Source organism: Anomaloglossus baeobatrachus, chromosome 10 (assembly GCF_048569485.1).
Source record: "Anomaloglossus baeobatrachus isolate aAnoBae1 chromosome 10, aAnoBae1.hap1, whole genome shotgun sequence".
NCBI lineage: Eukaryota > Metazoa > Chordata > Amphibia > Anura > Aromobatidae > Anomaloglossus > Anomaloglossus baeobatrachus.
In genome coordinates, this window is record NC_134362.1 from 165,690,790 (window position 1) to 165,705,802 (window position 15,013).

General features: G+C 46.4%; 1 protein-coding gene across 1 annotated transcript in view; it reads left to right on the plus strand.

The window, feature by feature from the left end:
• DNAAF1 (dynein axonemal assembly factor 1) overlaps positions 1–15,013 on the plus strand; it is a 61,188-nt gene that overhangs the window by 30,667 nt on the left and 15,508 nt on the right. Inside the window, exons 4-8 of the mRNA XM_075326831.1 lie at positions 3,188–3,409; positions 3,774–3,940; positions 5,779–5,900; positions 5,993–6,174; positions 13,914–14,180. Of these exons, the coding sequence (XP_075182946.1) occupies positions 3,188–3,409; positions 3,774–3,940; positions 5,779–5,900; positions 5,993–6,174; positions 13,914–14,180 (960 nt within the window). The remainder of the gene's footprint in view (positions 1–3,187; positions 3,410–3,773; positions 3,941–5,778; positions 5,901–5,992; positions 6,175–13,913; positions 14,181–15,013) is intronic.

A 15,013-nucleotide genomic window follows, 5' to 3' on the forward strand; every position in this document is an offset into this window, starting at 1 on the left:
TTACTTGCTAGCTTTAGTCTTTTGTTCACACACTGCGTTTTTACCCGCTTTTTTTTTTTTTTTCGTTTTTGCTGCAGAAATTTCTTGAGAAAATGGTTGTAACCTTTCTGCAGACATTCCCCAGCAAAACCTATGGGAAAAAAAATAGCTGTGCGCACACTGTGTTTTTTTTTCTCAAGAACATTCTTTCTGCAGAATTTCTTGAGAAAAAGAATGAGCATATCACTTCTTTTCTGCAGGTACCTGCATTTTTTGCCATAGATAATGGTAAAATAAAGCAGGGACCAACCAGCGGAAAAAACGCACCAAAAACGCACAAAAACCGCGGTAAAAACGCATGCGTTTTCGGTGCGTTTTTTTTACCGCAAGTGCGCTCAAGAAATTTCTTGAGAACAATCCTTTGTCTAGTGTGAACAGAGCCTTAGACGCGCTCTGCGCACAGTTGGAACCACTGGAGTCTTCTGATTATGCGCAGTGCACTTGTGAAACCGTCAGGCAAACACCTGGATAAGAAGGCTGCGCAAACGGCAAGCGCGCACGTACGGGATCTCCAGGACCTGATGGTGATGTCGCTCATGTAAATCCATGGTATTACGCCCACAGGGGCGTCATACCACGTTAAGCATGCAAATGTCCATGGGGCAAAGAGACGCCCTGCGGACTAGTGCCTCTACTTATTTACATAGGGAACACGTAAGTTATAAAACCTTTTTTTTTTATAAATTCATATTACACAAGATTACAAATTTACATATCACACAGGGATGGGTAGGAAGGGTTTTTTAGGCCACACATCACCCTGCTTGTAGGTTAGAACGCATAAAAGACCTGACAGGTTCCTTTTAAATCCAAAATAGTGTCATACAGAGCCCAAATCATGAAGAGTCAGACACTGTCTAAGTAATTCTGGACCTAACTGTATGATGACTTTGGCTCATTCTTTAGGACATCAAGAGTAACCACCATTTTAATTTCTTTTCCCAATAAATTACTAATACAATGAAGATAAAATACTTAATAATATATCTTATTATAGAAATCTGCTTCTTTCTACTCCAAGGCTGATCTTTCATTCTCAATTTATGGGTAATAGTTGTCTTCAATGAATAGAGACTTTCCCATTACTGAGATAGGAGATGACAGTTGATACTTAAAGTTCTATGTTCACTGTCGTTTCAGGTGAACTTGCAGCAGAATTGTCTCCACCTCCAGCTCCTCCTCCCTTCTCCATAAAATTTTAAAAGCATCAGCTGTCATCTTCTATCTCCGTAATGGAAAAATCTGTCATCACGGAATACATATTTAGAGATTTTACCCATTAATTGAGAATTAATGACGATGAGCCAGGACTAAAATGCTCTGGTGCTCAGTACTCGAGTCGAGCAGGTTAGATGCTCTGACGGGCTTATTATGGAGCTCAATTATTGGGCAGTTCAGCTCTCCACCCACATACAGCCAGCCATAAAGAGATCATTTCTAGAGGATGGTGGGCTGTGTTTTTTTAACACACGTTGTTTTGACCCCCTAGTGAGATCCTTTCAGAGAGTGCAATCGTCTCTCACTCGGGTGGCGGCTCCTTGTGTCGGATCTTTCACGACCTACACATCTGAGCACCCCTGACACTCGTCCGAGTACTGAGCATACCCGAGCACCCCGATGCTTGGCCGAGTATTGAGCAGTGGCAAGCATTTGCTCGCTCATCATTATTGTGAATGAAATATCAATCCAGGAGGAGAAAGAGGCAGAATTCACCGATAACGTAGATGACTAAGTTGCTTATTTTCATGTGTCCTATTGATTTATGAACTAAAAATTGAAATGATTGAGTTTTTGAAGGGGTTGTCCTCTACTAGGGCAACCCCTTCAGATTCAACTTGATTCCCCCAGTTAAATTAAAAAACCCTGTACTCGTTTCCTCTTCTGGCACCGTTCCAGCGTTGTCGGTAACCGAGGTTTGGGGCTTATGTGACATTGTGACATTACACGAGCCCCATGTCCAATCACCACCGGCTTCCCTTTCTCAGCCTTCAGATCAAATTAGTTAATCAACAGCAAGTGACGCTGTGACAAACACTCACTTCCTGTTGATTACTCATTTGGTCCAAAGATGAGGAGAGAGAAGCCGGAGGTAATTGGACTCGGGGCTCGCGTTATGTCACAATGTACTGCGCCAGAATGGAAGGTGAGTACAGAGTCTTTTATTTTAACTGGGGTTAACAAGTGGAATCAGGAGGTGTTGTCCTAGTAGGGGACAACCCCTTTAAGCTCTACTCCACATTTTAAAGGCTGTAGATATAAGACCGTGTAGTCGTTAGCAGCAAGACTGCTTCACATGGCTCGCCATTCAACTGAAAATCAAACCTAAAGCGGGCTTTACATGCAGCGACATCGCTAGCAATGTCGCTGCCGATCGCACCTGCCCCCATTGTTTGTGTGTCACAGGCAAATCGCTGCCCGTGGCGCACAAAATCGCCAGTACCCGTTACACATACCTTCCTAGCGACGTCGCTGTGGCCGGTGAACAGCCTCTTTTCTAAGGGGGCGGTTCGTGTGACGGGCGACGTCACACGGCAGGCGGCCAATAAAGCGGAGGGGCGGAGAGCAGCCGCATGAAAGACATACCCACCTCGTTGCCGCAGGACGCAGGTACGGTGCTGTTCCTCGTTCCCGGGGTGTCACATGTAGCGATGTGTGCTGCCTCAGGAACGACGAACAACCTGCATCCTGCACCAGGAACGATATTTGGGAAAGGAACTACGTGTCAACGATCAACGATAAGGTGAGTATTTTTGATCATTAGCGATCGCTCGTAGCTGTCAAACGCAACAACTTCACTAACGAGGCCGTATGTGCATCACGAATTCTGTGACCCCAGCGATATCTCGTTAGCGATATCGTTGCGTGTAAAGCCCCCTTTAGCCGTTATTTTTTTTGGTGGCCAATCTCCATAAAAAGTTGTGCAGCTGGAGATGTTGTGTTACACGGCACAGATTAATAGGCGATCATGTACACTGCGCCCCGAAAAGCAAGGGGAGGATTTTGTAGTGTCCCCGCACTGCAGCTTTACGAGAGGTTCCTACTATCGACCGTATGGCCTCTAAGGATGTGTTTACCTTTGTAAACAGTACATTTTTTGCTATCTGCTAAAAAAAATGTTCTTTGTATCAATGTTGTTCTCTACACTTAGGATTTACGCGTTTGGAAAATCTGGAGGAATACACAGGCCTGAAATGCCTTTGGCTGGAAAGTAATGGCCTGCAGAGGATTGAGAATCTGGAGGCGCAGACAGAGCTGCGATGTCTCTTTTTGCATCAAAATATCATAATCAAAATCGAGAATCTTGAACATCTTCAAAAACTGGACTCCCTCAACCTCTCCAACAATTACATCAAGACGGTAGAAAACCTATGTGAGTGCCAAGCACCACGGTCATATGTATGTTTATAAGGATGGAGGGGGTGATGTTCGTGCTAATTTTATGGATCTGCCAAATACTCTCATGTAAGATAACCAGAAATATGAGCAGATGCATACGGCGGTATTCCCATCTACATCTACAACCCTGACCTATCTCGAAACCGGACCCAGTCCCATCCACTGTGAATGGAGGGGTGGCCGGGAATGTGCGTTGTTCTCTCTATTACAGTCAATGGTAGTTATGACCGAGCTTGTATGTTAGTTAGTATTCAGGAAGATCAGTATCAGGAAATATCGTAAAAGTCGGGAGCTCAAGTTTTGATAATATATTAATGCCACTGTCTTTTGCTCTCCAGCCGGTCTACCAGTACTGAACACTTTACAGATTGCTCACAACCAGTTACAGACTTTGGAAGATGTCCAACAGCTACAGGAGTGTCCCAGTATAAGTATCCTCGATATATCTCACAATAAACTGGATGATCCTGCCGTCATTGATGTCCTTGAGAAGATGCCAAACCTGGTACATATTCCTAGAGGCAGGCGGCACGTACGACACTTGATGTAATACATACGACACACTACTAAAATCTTTCTACATTACTTGTCACTCTGATTTCTTCCAGTATCGGGTGTACGTGTCCTGGCTTCAGAGAGGTGCACTGGGCATGACTGGAAGAACAGCTTCTGCACGTCTAATCATGCGTAGTGTGATTCTCTGAAGCCAGGACACATACACCCAGCTTCTGAGACACACTGATGCTGCCAAAATGATCTGCGGTCAGGCGCAAGATTTCCAGTATCTAGCGATGCGCCATATCATGGACATTGTTGGTTGTAGGGAATATGTACCTGAGAGGTTCCCTTTAACAGAAACTGTCCGTCTGGCGCTATTTGTGTCTGTCATGTAATAGATAATTTCCGTCATGTGAACTGTTTTTCTGTGAAAAACAAAAAATTGAAGTCTGACGGTCAGTGTGAACTGAGCCTTACATGGTACATTCTTTCCACTTTTTAGACTGAGATATTAAGGTCTTGCACCTTTCCATGGGCTTTTCAATTTTGGAAAACCCCTACCCCTGGCTGCAGTTTGTTTGAAAGGGAATCTGGCACTAGATTTTGGCCGTCTTAACTAAAGCTAGCACCTTAAGTAGCTCCTGTGCTGCATTCTATAAAGGTGCACGTTAACCCCTGAGCCTCCCTGTAGACCCCCTTTGTAATAGCTCCAGTCATGTATGTATATTGTCTGGTCCGGTCTGATGGGTATCTTAATCTGTGCCTCCTGTCCCTCCTTTCACCGTCCTCTTGTGCTGACTGACGTGGATGATGCTTTGGGTGCCATTCACGTAGGCAGGCAAAAATCTTGCGCCTGTGCAGACACATTCGCGGCTCGCGCAGGTGCACTTTGCTCTGTGCTATTGTGGGCAGAGACAAAAACATAGCTGCGCCTGCACAAACCAGTGAGTTCTCTGCGCAGGCATGAGATTTTGCCCGGTGATGTGCTAGACGCGGCTGACGTCATCCACATCAACGGACAAAATGTGGCGCCTGCGCAGAGAACTTACCGATTCATGCAGGCGCTTCTATGTTTTCGGTTCTGTTCGCAATAGGGCAGAGTGAAGTGTACCTGCGCAAACCAGGAATGTGTCTGTGCAGGCGCAAGATTTTGAAGGCATCATCCACATCAATCAGCACGGGAGGAGTGCGAAAGGAGGGACAGGAGGCACAGATTAGGACACCCAACAGACCGGACTGGGCAATTTACATACATGGCTGGAGATTTTTTAAATGTATTTGTGGGGTCTACAGGGAGGCTCAGGGGGTAACGTGTAGCTTTACAGAATGCAGCACAAGCGCTGCTTAAGGTGCTAGTTTTGGTTTAGCAGGCCAAAAGCTAGTGACAGGTTACCTTTAAAAACAAACAAACTGATCTTTACTGACCCTCCCCAGGTCCACGGCTGAGTCTCTGACTCTGCTCCCAGTGTCTGTTCTTGTTCGTAGCACTGATGGCATGTCAATAGCGTTGCAGCCAATTGGCTCGTGCCGTCAACTTGGGCAGAGCCAGTGACCTTACCGATTGGATTGGATGCAGGGCTGTCAATGGTAAATTAGTGCCTTAGACAGTAACATCCTGGAAGAAGCGACTGAAACTCAGCACTGGACCCGGGGAGGGTGAGTAAAACACAGTGTTTCTTAGTGAAACTGCAGCTGGAAGACGAGGTTTCGTAAAGTAGAAAACTCCTTTGACATTATATATGCAAGAAACCTTCACAGTCGGCAACTATAAGAAGTCTACTCCGAAAAGGTGACATCTCTCCCATAGTTTTATCTTGCCTATTTTGTCTTATTTTTTTTTCCTAGCATGTTTTAAACCTGATGGGAAATCAATTAATTAAGAAGATCCCTAATTACAGGAAGACTGTTACAGTGAGGTTGAAGGGGTTAACATATCTGGACGACAGACCCATTTTTCCAAAAGACAGGTAAGATTTTATTTACCGCCTGATTTAAGGGTTCTCCACTCTCAGAAAGAAAGTAGAGACTCTGTGACTTTATGATTGTGCTCCTCCGACAGAGCATGTGCAGAAGCTTGGGCCAGAGGAGGACGGGAGGCTGAAATGGAGGAGAGAGAACGATGGGAGACCAGAGAAAGGAAGAAAATCCAAGATAGCATCGATGCCTTATCTGAAGTCCGGAGACGAGCTGAGGAGAGAAAGCGCAGAAAGGACGTGGAACAAGAAGGTGTCCAAGAAGAAGGTGACCTCATTATTAGAGAAGATGAAGGTGTTGTTTCATATGCCCACCCCTGTCCATATGCCCTGTATGAGCCAGCGAATCCCAGTATGGCAGACCCCAGACAGACAGCAGTTCATCTGAATGGCCGCCATGTATTAATACATTTCCCTTATCGGAACCCCTGCAGGGAAAATGCCTGACCTCAACTTTTCCTGGTAAAATCCCCTTTTGCAGACAGGGCCAGTATTGGGATCGGCCCAATCATCTGATCACCCCTGGGGTTCATTCTGAAACTAAACAGCAAGTCGTCTGATATTTGTAGGAAGGTAGACTATGTTGCTTCTGTGAATTGGAAACACAATGTACAGAATGGGTTTTAGTACAGATATTTCCACATCATCTTAATGGCTGCCGCATTTTCTTCCTAATATGCAACTTTTCTAAGCCGGCAGTCACACATCCATGTGATACATCCTAGTGCTGTCGTTTTTTGGGTTGCACACGGACTGATACAGTTTAATTGGCCCATACACACACCCGTGTCCGGTCCATGAGACTCTGAGACGATCCTAACCTCATCTGTTTTGCGGATTAGACTCGACCCTTAATCTGTGAGGTTCCATTTAAAACGGATCCCCACAGACTTTATTTCAGACCTTCATCCGTGTTTCATCTGTTTTCAACTGATCCATTGTTGAGTTAAAAGAAAAAAACGGGTGACACGTGAACGAGAAACCATCCATTCACCCTAAGTGTGGGTTCAGTGGGCATTTGAAAAAATTGTCTGTTTTGCATGCGGAAAAGTTATTTTCATGCGTATGTCCTTTTTTTTACATCCATATTGCATCCTTTTTGTGCACACCCATAGACTTCAAAGGACGAGTCTCATCTGAAACATGGAAGCAAATGGTGCATGATGCCACTCGAACCATGTGCAAAAACTCTCATCTGATGAGCTCTATTGAATAACATTGGTCGCAGGTTATCCCTGTGAGTTAGCAGAGACAACACATGTACGAAAATATGCCTGTTGGAACTAAGCCTAAAATGAAGGGATGTGGATCACTGTTCAGCCTAATAAAAGAGAAATATCTGCAATGTACAGCTCTGGCAAAAATTAAGAGACCCTTTCCATTGTATTTATTTTCTGAAAATGAGAAATGGTCAAAATAACGAAAAAATGCAGTGCTTTCATACCTCAAATAATGCAAAGAAAACAAGTTCATAATCATTTAGAAACAACAATACTAATAATGTTTTAACTCAGGAAGAGTTCAGAAATCAATATCTTGTGCAATAACCATAATTTTTAATCCCAGCTTTCATGCATTTTGGCATGGTTTCCATCAGTCTTTCACACTGCTTTTGGGTGACCTTATGCCATTTCTGGTGCAAAAATGTAAACAGTTCTTCTTTGGCTTGTGACTATCCATCTTCCTCTTGATTACATTCCAGAGGTTTTCAATGGGGTTTAGGTCTGGAGATTGGGCTGGCCATGACAGGATTTTGATGTGGTGGTCTTTCATCCACACATTGATTGACCTAGCTGTGTGGCATCGCGCATTGTCCTGCTAGAAAAAACAGTCCTCAGAGTTGGGGAACATTGCCTGAGCAGAAGGAAGCAGCTGTTTTTTTAAAGGATAACCTTGTATGCGGCTTGATTCATACGTCCTTCGTAAAGATATTTGTTGAATTTTCTTTACCTAATTTTCAGCTTTGCCCAACACCTGTTCGTCTAATGGTTAGACGGAGACCTAGAGAAGCGTATAAGCCACAGTGTCTTGCACCCACTGTGAAATTTGGGGGAGTATCGGTGATGATCTGGGGATGCTTCAGCAAGGCTGGAATTACTTTGCGAAGGACGTATGAATCAAGCTGCATAAAAGGTTATCCTGAAAAAACAGTTACTTCCTTCTGCTCAGGCAATGTTCCCCAACTCTGAGGACTGTTTTTTTCCAGCAGGACAATGCACCATGCCACACAGTTAGGTCAATCAATGTGTGGATGAAGGACCACCACATCAAAACCCTGTCATGGCTAGCCCAATCTCCATACCTGAACCCCATTGAAAACCTCTGGAATGTAATCAAGAGGAAGATGTATAGTCACAAGCCATCAAACAAAGAAGAACCGCTTACATTTTTTGCACCAGGAGTGGCATAAGGTCACCCAAAAGCAGTGTGAGTCTGGTGGAAAGCAGCCAAGACGCTGGAAAGCTGTGATTACAAATCATGGTTATTCCACAAAATATTGATTTCTGATCTCTTCCAGAGGTAAAACATTATTAATATTGTTGTTTCTAAATGATTTTGAACTTGTTTTCTTTGCATTATTTGAGGGCTGAAAGCAATGCATTGTTTTGTTATTTTGACTATTTCTCATTTTCAGAAAATAAATACAAAATGTATTGCTTGGAAATTCGTAGACGTTGTCAGTAGTTTATAGAATAAAAGAACAATTTATATTTTACTCAAAAATATACCTTGTGATGTGATCACTGGTGATGTACACGAGGGGAGATATGTGTCGCTGCGACTACGGAAATCAGTGATGTGAACCTGGGTGGAATACTGCAGCATATTAGGTGCTGAGAGGGTTAATATGTATTACCTGGGCCAGGTTTGTTGTGAACAGCTAAAGAGATGGGTGGGATGGCTGTTCACCATATCTCCACCTCAGGGTGTGGTCCCAGAGGTAAGTCAGGCCTCTGGACACACCCAATGTTCTGCTCTGTATTTTCCTGTGATGGAAGAAGTAGTGCTGGCTTCCTGTGAATGTGTTGTGGCTGAAGCAATAAACCAGATGAAAATCGACCCGTGAGGTGTTCCTGCATCCATCCCCTACTGCTGAGACAGTGGCTCTACCACAAGTGGTGGAGAATGTGGGCAGGCATCCCGGGGCCGTTTATACCTGCTACAGAGGAGCTGGAGGTCCTGGGTGAAGGCAGCCATGAGCCAGGGAACATGGTCAGACACCATGGAGGAACTGATTAAACACCTGGTGCAGGCCCAACAACAACAGCAGCAGGCTCAGCAAGAGACGAACAAGCTGTTGATACAGCTGCAGCAACAACTGGAGCAACAGCAGAAGCAGATAAATGTCATAGCAGAGGTAATCCGTGGCAGAGCGACCAGTCCAGGTGATAACGCTAACGTCCGGAAGGCGGTAAGGCGAGCTATGCAAAAGATGACTCCGGGGGATGATGTTGAGGCCTTCTTGACTGTGTTTGAGAGAGTTGCTGAACAAGAAAAACTCCGGAGCAGTGGGCGGAGGTATTGGCGCCATATTTAAGTGGAGAGCCACAAAAGGCCTATTATGATCTTGCTTTACAGGACGCTAATGAGTATGACAAACTAAAGGCTGAAATTGTGGCACGCCTGGGTGTGACTATGTTAGGGCACAACGGGTCCACCAGTGGTGGCATATCATGGCAACAAACCCCCTCGCTCGCAAATGTTTGATTTATTTCATCTGGTACAAAAATAGCTGCAGCCAGAGTCCTCCACCCCAGCACAGATGGTGGAGCGGGTCGTAATGGACAGGTTTATTCACTCCCTTCCGAAACTAGTGAAAACTTGGGTTGCCCAGGGAAACCCCTTGAATGCCGACGACCTAGTTGGACTGGTAGAGAGGTACCAGGTGGTAGAGAGTTCCCGGGGAAAGCCACGGGACTTACCATTTCCCTACTGGGGGGTTTCTTCAGGGAACGACACCCAAAAGAAGGGTACAAGAGCCACAGGAGGGGGGAAGCCAAGGTCCCAAGTGGCAAGTAGAGGCAATCAAAACCCCCCAGTCAGTAATATTATCTGTTGGAGGTGCCAGGGACCGCATCACATTGCTGCCCGTTGTCCCGTGACCACCGAGCTGATGGACTGCAGCATGGGTCGGCGCTCTTCCTATTATGCATACCCAGCCTGCAGTGTGGACAGTCAACACAGTGAGGGGCCACAGGCATGTCTTGTAGAAATAAATGGTACCAGAATAGTGGGACTGTTAGACTCCGGGAGTTTGGTGACCCTCGTGAGGGACACACTTCCACACCAGCTGATTCCTGGGAAGAGGGTGGGCGTCCGCTGTATTCATGGGGATGCCAAGGACTACAATGTGGCCGCTGTGACTATAAAAACAACTTGTGGGTCGGAGTCTCATGAGGTTGGAGTGGTAAAAGATCTGTTGCACCCAATAATAATAGGGTGAGACTTTACTTTGTTCTGGGAGTTGTGGAGTAAAGGGGTGGAACCCTGTGTCTCAGATAAAGGACAGTTGGCCCTCAATGATGAGACTTCATTTCAGTCGGAGGCAGATGAATTCCCCATATGTGTGTTTGTGGGCGATGAGGCCGAGTCCCAGGAGGTTGACGTGCCGGAGTTGGCCGTTTCCGAAGGGAACTTTGGGACTGTGCAAATGAGGGACCTGACACTAAAGGGGGGGCATTTGAAAATGTGACTGTCATAAACAGGGTTGCTTAAGAGCCGGGGGCTGACACCAGATTCCCCCACTTTGCAGTAAATGGGGAATTGTTATATCGGGTTACCCAGTTGAGAGGTGAGATAATTGAACAACTATTGGTACCAGGGCCTTATAGACGCCGGGTGTTAGACATGGCCCATTCTCATGTCCTGGGTGGTCACCTGGGGGTAGATAAAACACGGGAGCGGATTCTTCAGAGGTTCTACTGGCCGGGGTGTCATCGAGAGATTCTTAATTATTGTAGATCCTGTCCCACCTGCCAGCTAACTGCACCAGTTTCACACTTTCGAAGTCCCCTTGTGCCATTACCTATAATAGAGGTCCTGTTTGACCATATTGCCATGGATCTTGTGTGCCCTCTGGTAAAATCCGTTAGAGGGCACCAGTATATCTTAGTGGTTCTGGACTATGTGACTCGATACCCTGAGGCGGTGCCATTGAGAAATTGGTCCTCTAAGAATATAGCCAGGGTCCATATCTTCTCTCGGACCGGACTGCCAAAGGAGATCCTGACAGACCAAGGGACCCCCTTTATGTCGAAAGTCATGAGGGAACTGTGTAAGGTGCTGCGGATTACACAACTGAAGACTTCAATCTATCACCCGCAGACAGACGGCCTTGTGGAGAGATTCAATAAAACCTTAAAGTCCATGCTTAAAAAGGTCGTGGAGAAGGATGGTCGAAATTGGGATTGCCTGCTTCCATATTTGCTCTTTTCTATCAGGGAAGTTCCACAAGCCTCTACCGGGTTCTCTCCCTTTGAAATTTTATATGGTCGACATCCCCGAGGGTTGCTTGACATAGCCAAAGAAACCTGGGAAGCAGAGGTTACCCCCCATAGGAGTGTCATTGAGCATGTGGCCCAGATGCAAGAGAGGATGGCTGAGGTGATACCCATCATGAAAGAGTGTCTTCTCCCGGGCTCAAGAGGCACAGGCGAGAGTATATAATCGCTCTGCCAGGGTGAGACAGTTCAGCCCTGGCGACCGTGTGTTGGTGTTGATCCCTACTGTGGAAAGTAAATTTCTGGCCAAGTGGCAGGGACCCTATGAAGTAGTCGAGAAACTGGGAGAGGTGAATTATAAGATCCACCAACCGGGTAGAAGGAAGCCCTACCAGGTGTACCATATTAATCTTATTAAGCCATGGTGAGATAGGGAAGCGGTGGAAGCTCCATGTCTAGCTGCCAAGGTGGACGCTGGTATCGAGGACGTCACAGTGGCAGAGACGCTGTCAAGGGCCCAAAAGCAGCAGTGTCGGGAGTTCCTTTATCAAAATCGAGATTTCTTTTCAGAATTGCCGGGGTGTACACAGGTTGTGGAACATGAAGTTCTGACGGAACCACACGTGAAAGTACATCTGAAGCCGTACTGGGTCCCTGAAGCCTGCCGAGAAGTGATCTCAAAAGAGGTGAAGAGGATGCTGAGCCTCGGCGTGATTGAGGAATCAAAAAGTGGCTGGTCTAGTTCTATCGTCCTTGTGCCAAAGCCGGATGGAGAATGGCGAAGTCTCAAAATTTGACGCTTATCTAATGCCTCGAGTCGATGAGCTCATTGAAAGGCTTGGGCCAGCCAGGTATATTACCACCCTTGACCTAACAAAAGGGTACTGGCAAATACCCATGTCTCAAGCGACCAAGGAGAAGACGGCTTTCTCTACACCTGGCGGATTTTTCCAGTACACCAGGATGCCGTTTGGGTTGCAGGGAGCCCCAGCCACCTTCCAGAGGGCCATGGACCGGATCCTAGCTTCTCATCAGAAGTACGCTGCAGCTTATCTGGATGATATTGTGATCTTCACCCCGGATTGGGGGAGTCATCTACAGAGGGTCCCGTCGGTGCTGGATGCATTGAGGAAGGCGGGGTTTACCATAAACCCGAAGAAGTGTGCCATAGGGAAGGAGGAGGCCAGGTACCTGAGCTATGTTGTTGGTAGGGGCCTAATCAAACCACAAGTGAATAAAGCGGAGGCGATCCAGAATTGGCCACGACCACCCTCTAAAAAGCAGGTTAGGGCATTTCTGGGAATCGTCGGATACTACCGCCGGTTTGTACCGAAGTTTGCTATGAGGGCCGCGCCGCTGACTGATCTCCTCAGGGCTGTGAAGCCATCGGTGGCCAACTGGACCTCTGAGGCAGAGGTGGTGTTCCAGGACTTGAAGTCTGCTCTATGTCGGCAGCCAGTCCTGGTGGCACCTGACTTTACAAAGGAGTTTGTGCTTCAGACTGATGCTTTGAAGGGCGGGTTGGGAGCTGTGCTATCGCAGGAAATAAATGGCGAGGAACATCCAGTGCTTTACCTGAGTAGGAAACTCTCCTCTTGTGAGAAAAACTATGCCTGGAATGCATAGGAATGCCTGGCCATTAGGTGGGCAGTGGACTCTCTAAAATACTACCTGCTAGGCCGTAAATTCAGGCTAGTGTCTGATCATGCGCCACTGACATGGTTGAGAAGGAGACAGGGAAAGAATGCTAGGGTGACCAGGTGGTTTCCAGCTCTCCAAGGCTTAGCCTTCCATGTAGAGCACAGGCTTGGGAAGTTACATGGGAATGCAGATGCCCTGTCGCGGCTCCCCTGTTTAGTGGTTGATGGTGCCCATGCCCCCGGCTTTGGGCAGAAGGGGGGAATATGTGATGTGATCACTGGTGATGTGCACGAGGGGAGATATGTGTCGCTGCGACTTCTGCAATAAGTGATGTGAACCCGGAAGTAGTACTCCAGCATATTCTGTGCTGAGAGGGTTAATATGTATTACCTGGGCCGGGTTTGTTGTGAACAGCTAAAGAGATGGGTGGGATGGCTGTTCACCATATCTCCACCTCGGGGTGTGGTCCCAGAGGTAAAAGTCATGCTTCTGGACAAACCCAATGTTCTGCTCTGTATTTTCCTGTGATGGATGAAGTAGTGCTGGCTTCCTGTGAATGTGTTCTGGCTGAAGCAATAAACCAGATGAAAATTGACCCGTGAGGTGTTCCTGCATCCATCCCCTACTGCTGATAGAGTGGCTCTACCACAACCTACAAAGAGAAAAATCAGAAAAACCGACAATTTTGCAGTGGTCTCTTAATTTTTGCCAGAGCTGTATATAAAGATCTAACTAATTGTTCGCTGGGGTGCCTAACGTCCCTACATACCAATGAGTAGAGAGGGTCCCTGTTTGTACTACTATGCCCATGACCTCTATATAGATAAAACTTGAAGTATCTGTTATAAAAGAAACAATTCCATATAGGATAGAGGGTAGTCGTCCAATATGGCCACTCATATCAGTTCATATGTTATATGTTTAGGAAATCAGCAGATAACAGCAGAAGAAGAAAACCACCACAGGAATGAAGAGTCTGAAGAGAAGATCCAGAGATTTGTTGATGAAATGTTTGAGGCCTATGAAGAGCTGACCTCCAATATAAACCGTGACCCTGCTGACGGTCCTCCCATCCAGATTGTGGAGACCGACGTGGATCCTGATCAGCGCACACTTCTAAAAATAGACAGCAATTCTGACAATAAAGACAGATTATTGGGTGTGGATGCAGAATCTGATTGTGTCACACATGGTAAGCAAAATTAATTACTACACAATGGATGACTAATAACTGCAGAACAGCATTACGTCTGGTGAAAGTATGGCAATGACAAATATGGCTGATTTAAGCAGGTTATCTGGTGAAAACAAGTTACAAGTTATAACTTATTGATGAGGGTGGGTTTGATCACTTGGACCTCTGCCGATCATCAGAATGGGAAACTTTATTCCCCGTTAGGATGGATCGGCAATCCAACCTGCTGCTACATTTTGTAGTGGGGATAAAAGTGCCATCGGGGATAAAAATTCAAGTGTTCTGCCAAACCCAGAGGTCAAACACTCAGCAGTGAGCAAGTTATCAACTATCCTGTAGCTCAGGGATCCCCAACATGTGGCTCATAGGCCCATGATGCATGACTCTCGGCTGTCTACCAGCTTGGTGCATAAGCACCAGGTCTAGCAAACACCTCTGTACAGAAGGTCTCCAGATGGTGACTTTTGTGAATAGTCCCACACAGAAGAGCAGATCTGAATGGAGGTAGGAACCCCTGGGTTTTGGTATACTGCCTTGGTGTGGTGATTTCTGTGGAAAAGCTGTCATTATACCGGTAATTATGCTCTGGTTGTCACTGGGTGTTGGGCTGGATGTGGCTCACAACCCATTCTCAGAGCTGGATGTGGCTTGCGACCTGCTCTCAGAGCTGGATGTGGCTTGCGACCTGCTCTCAGAGCTGGATGTGGCTTGCGACCCGCTCTCAGAGCTGAATGTGCCTCACAACCCTCTCTCAGAGCTGGATATGGCTCGCAACCCTCTCTCAGAGCTGGATATGGCTTGCAACCCTCTCTCAGAGCTGGATATGGCTC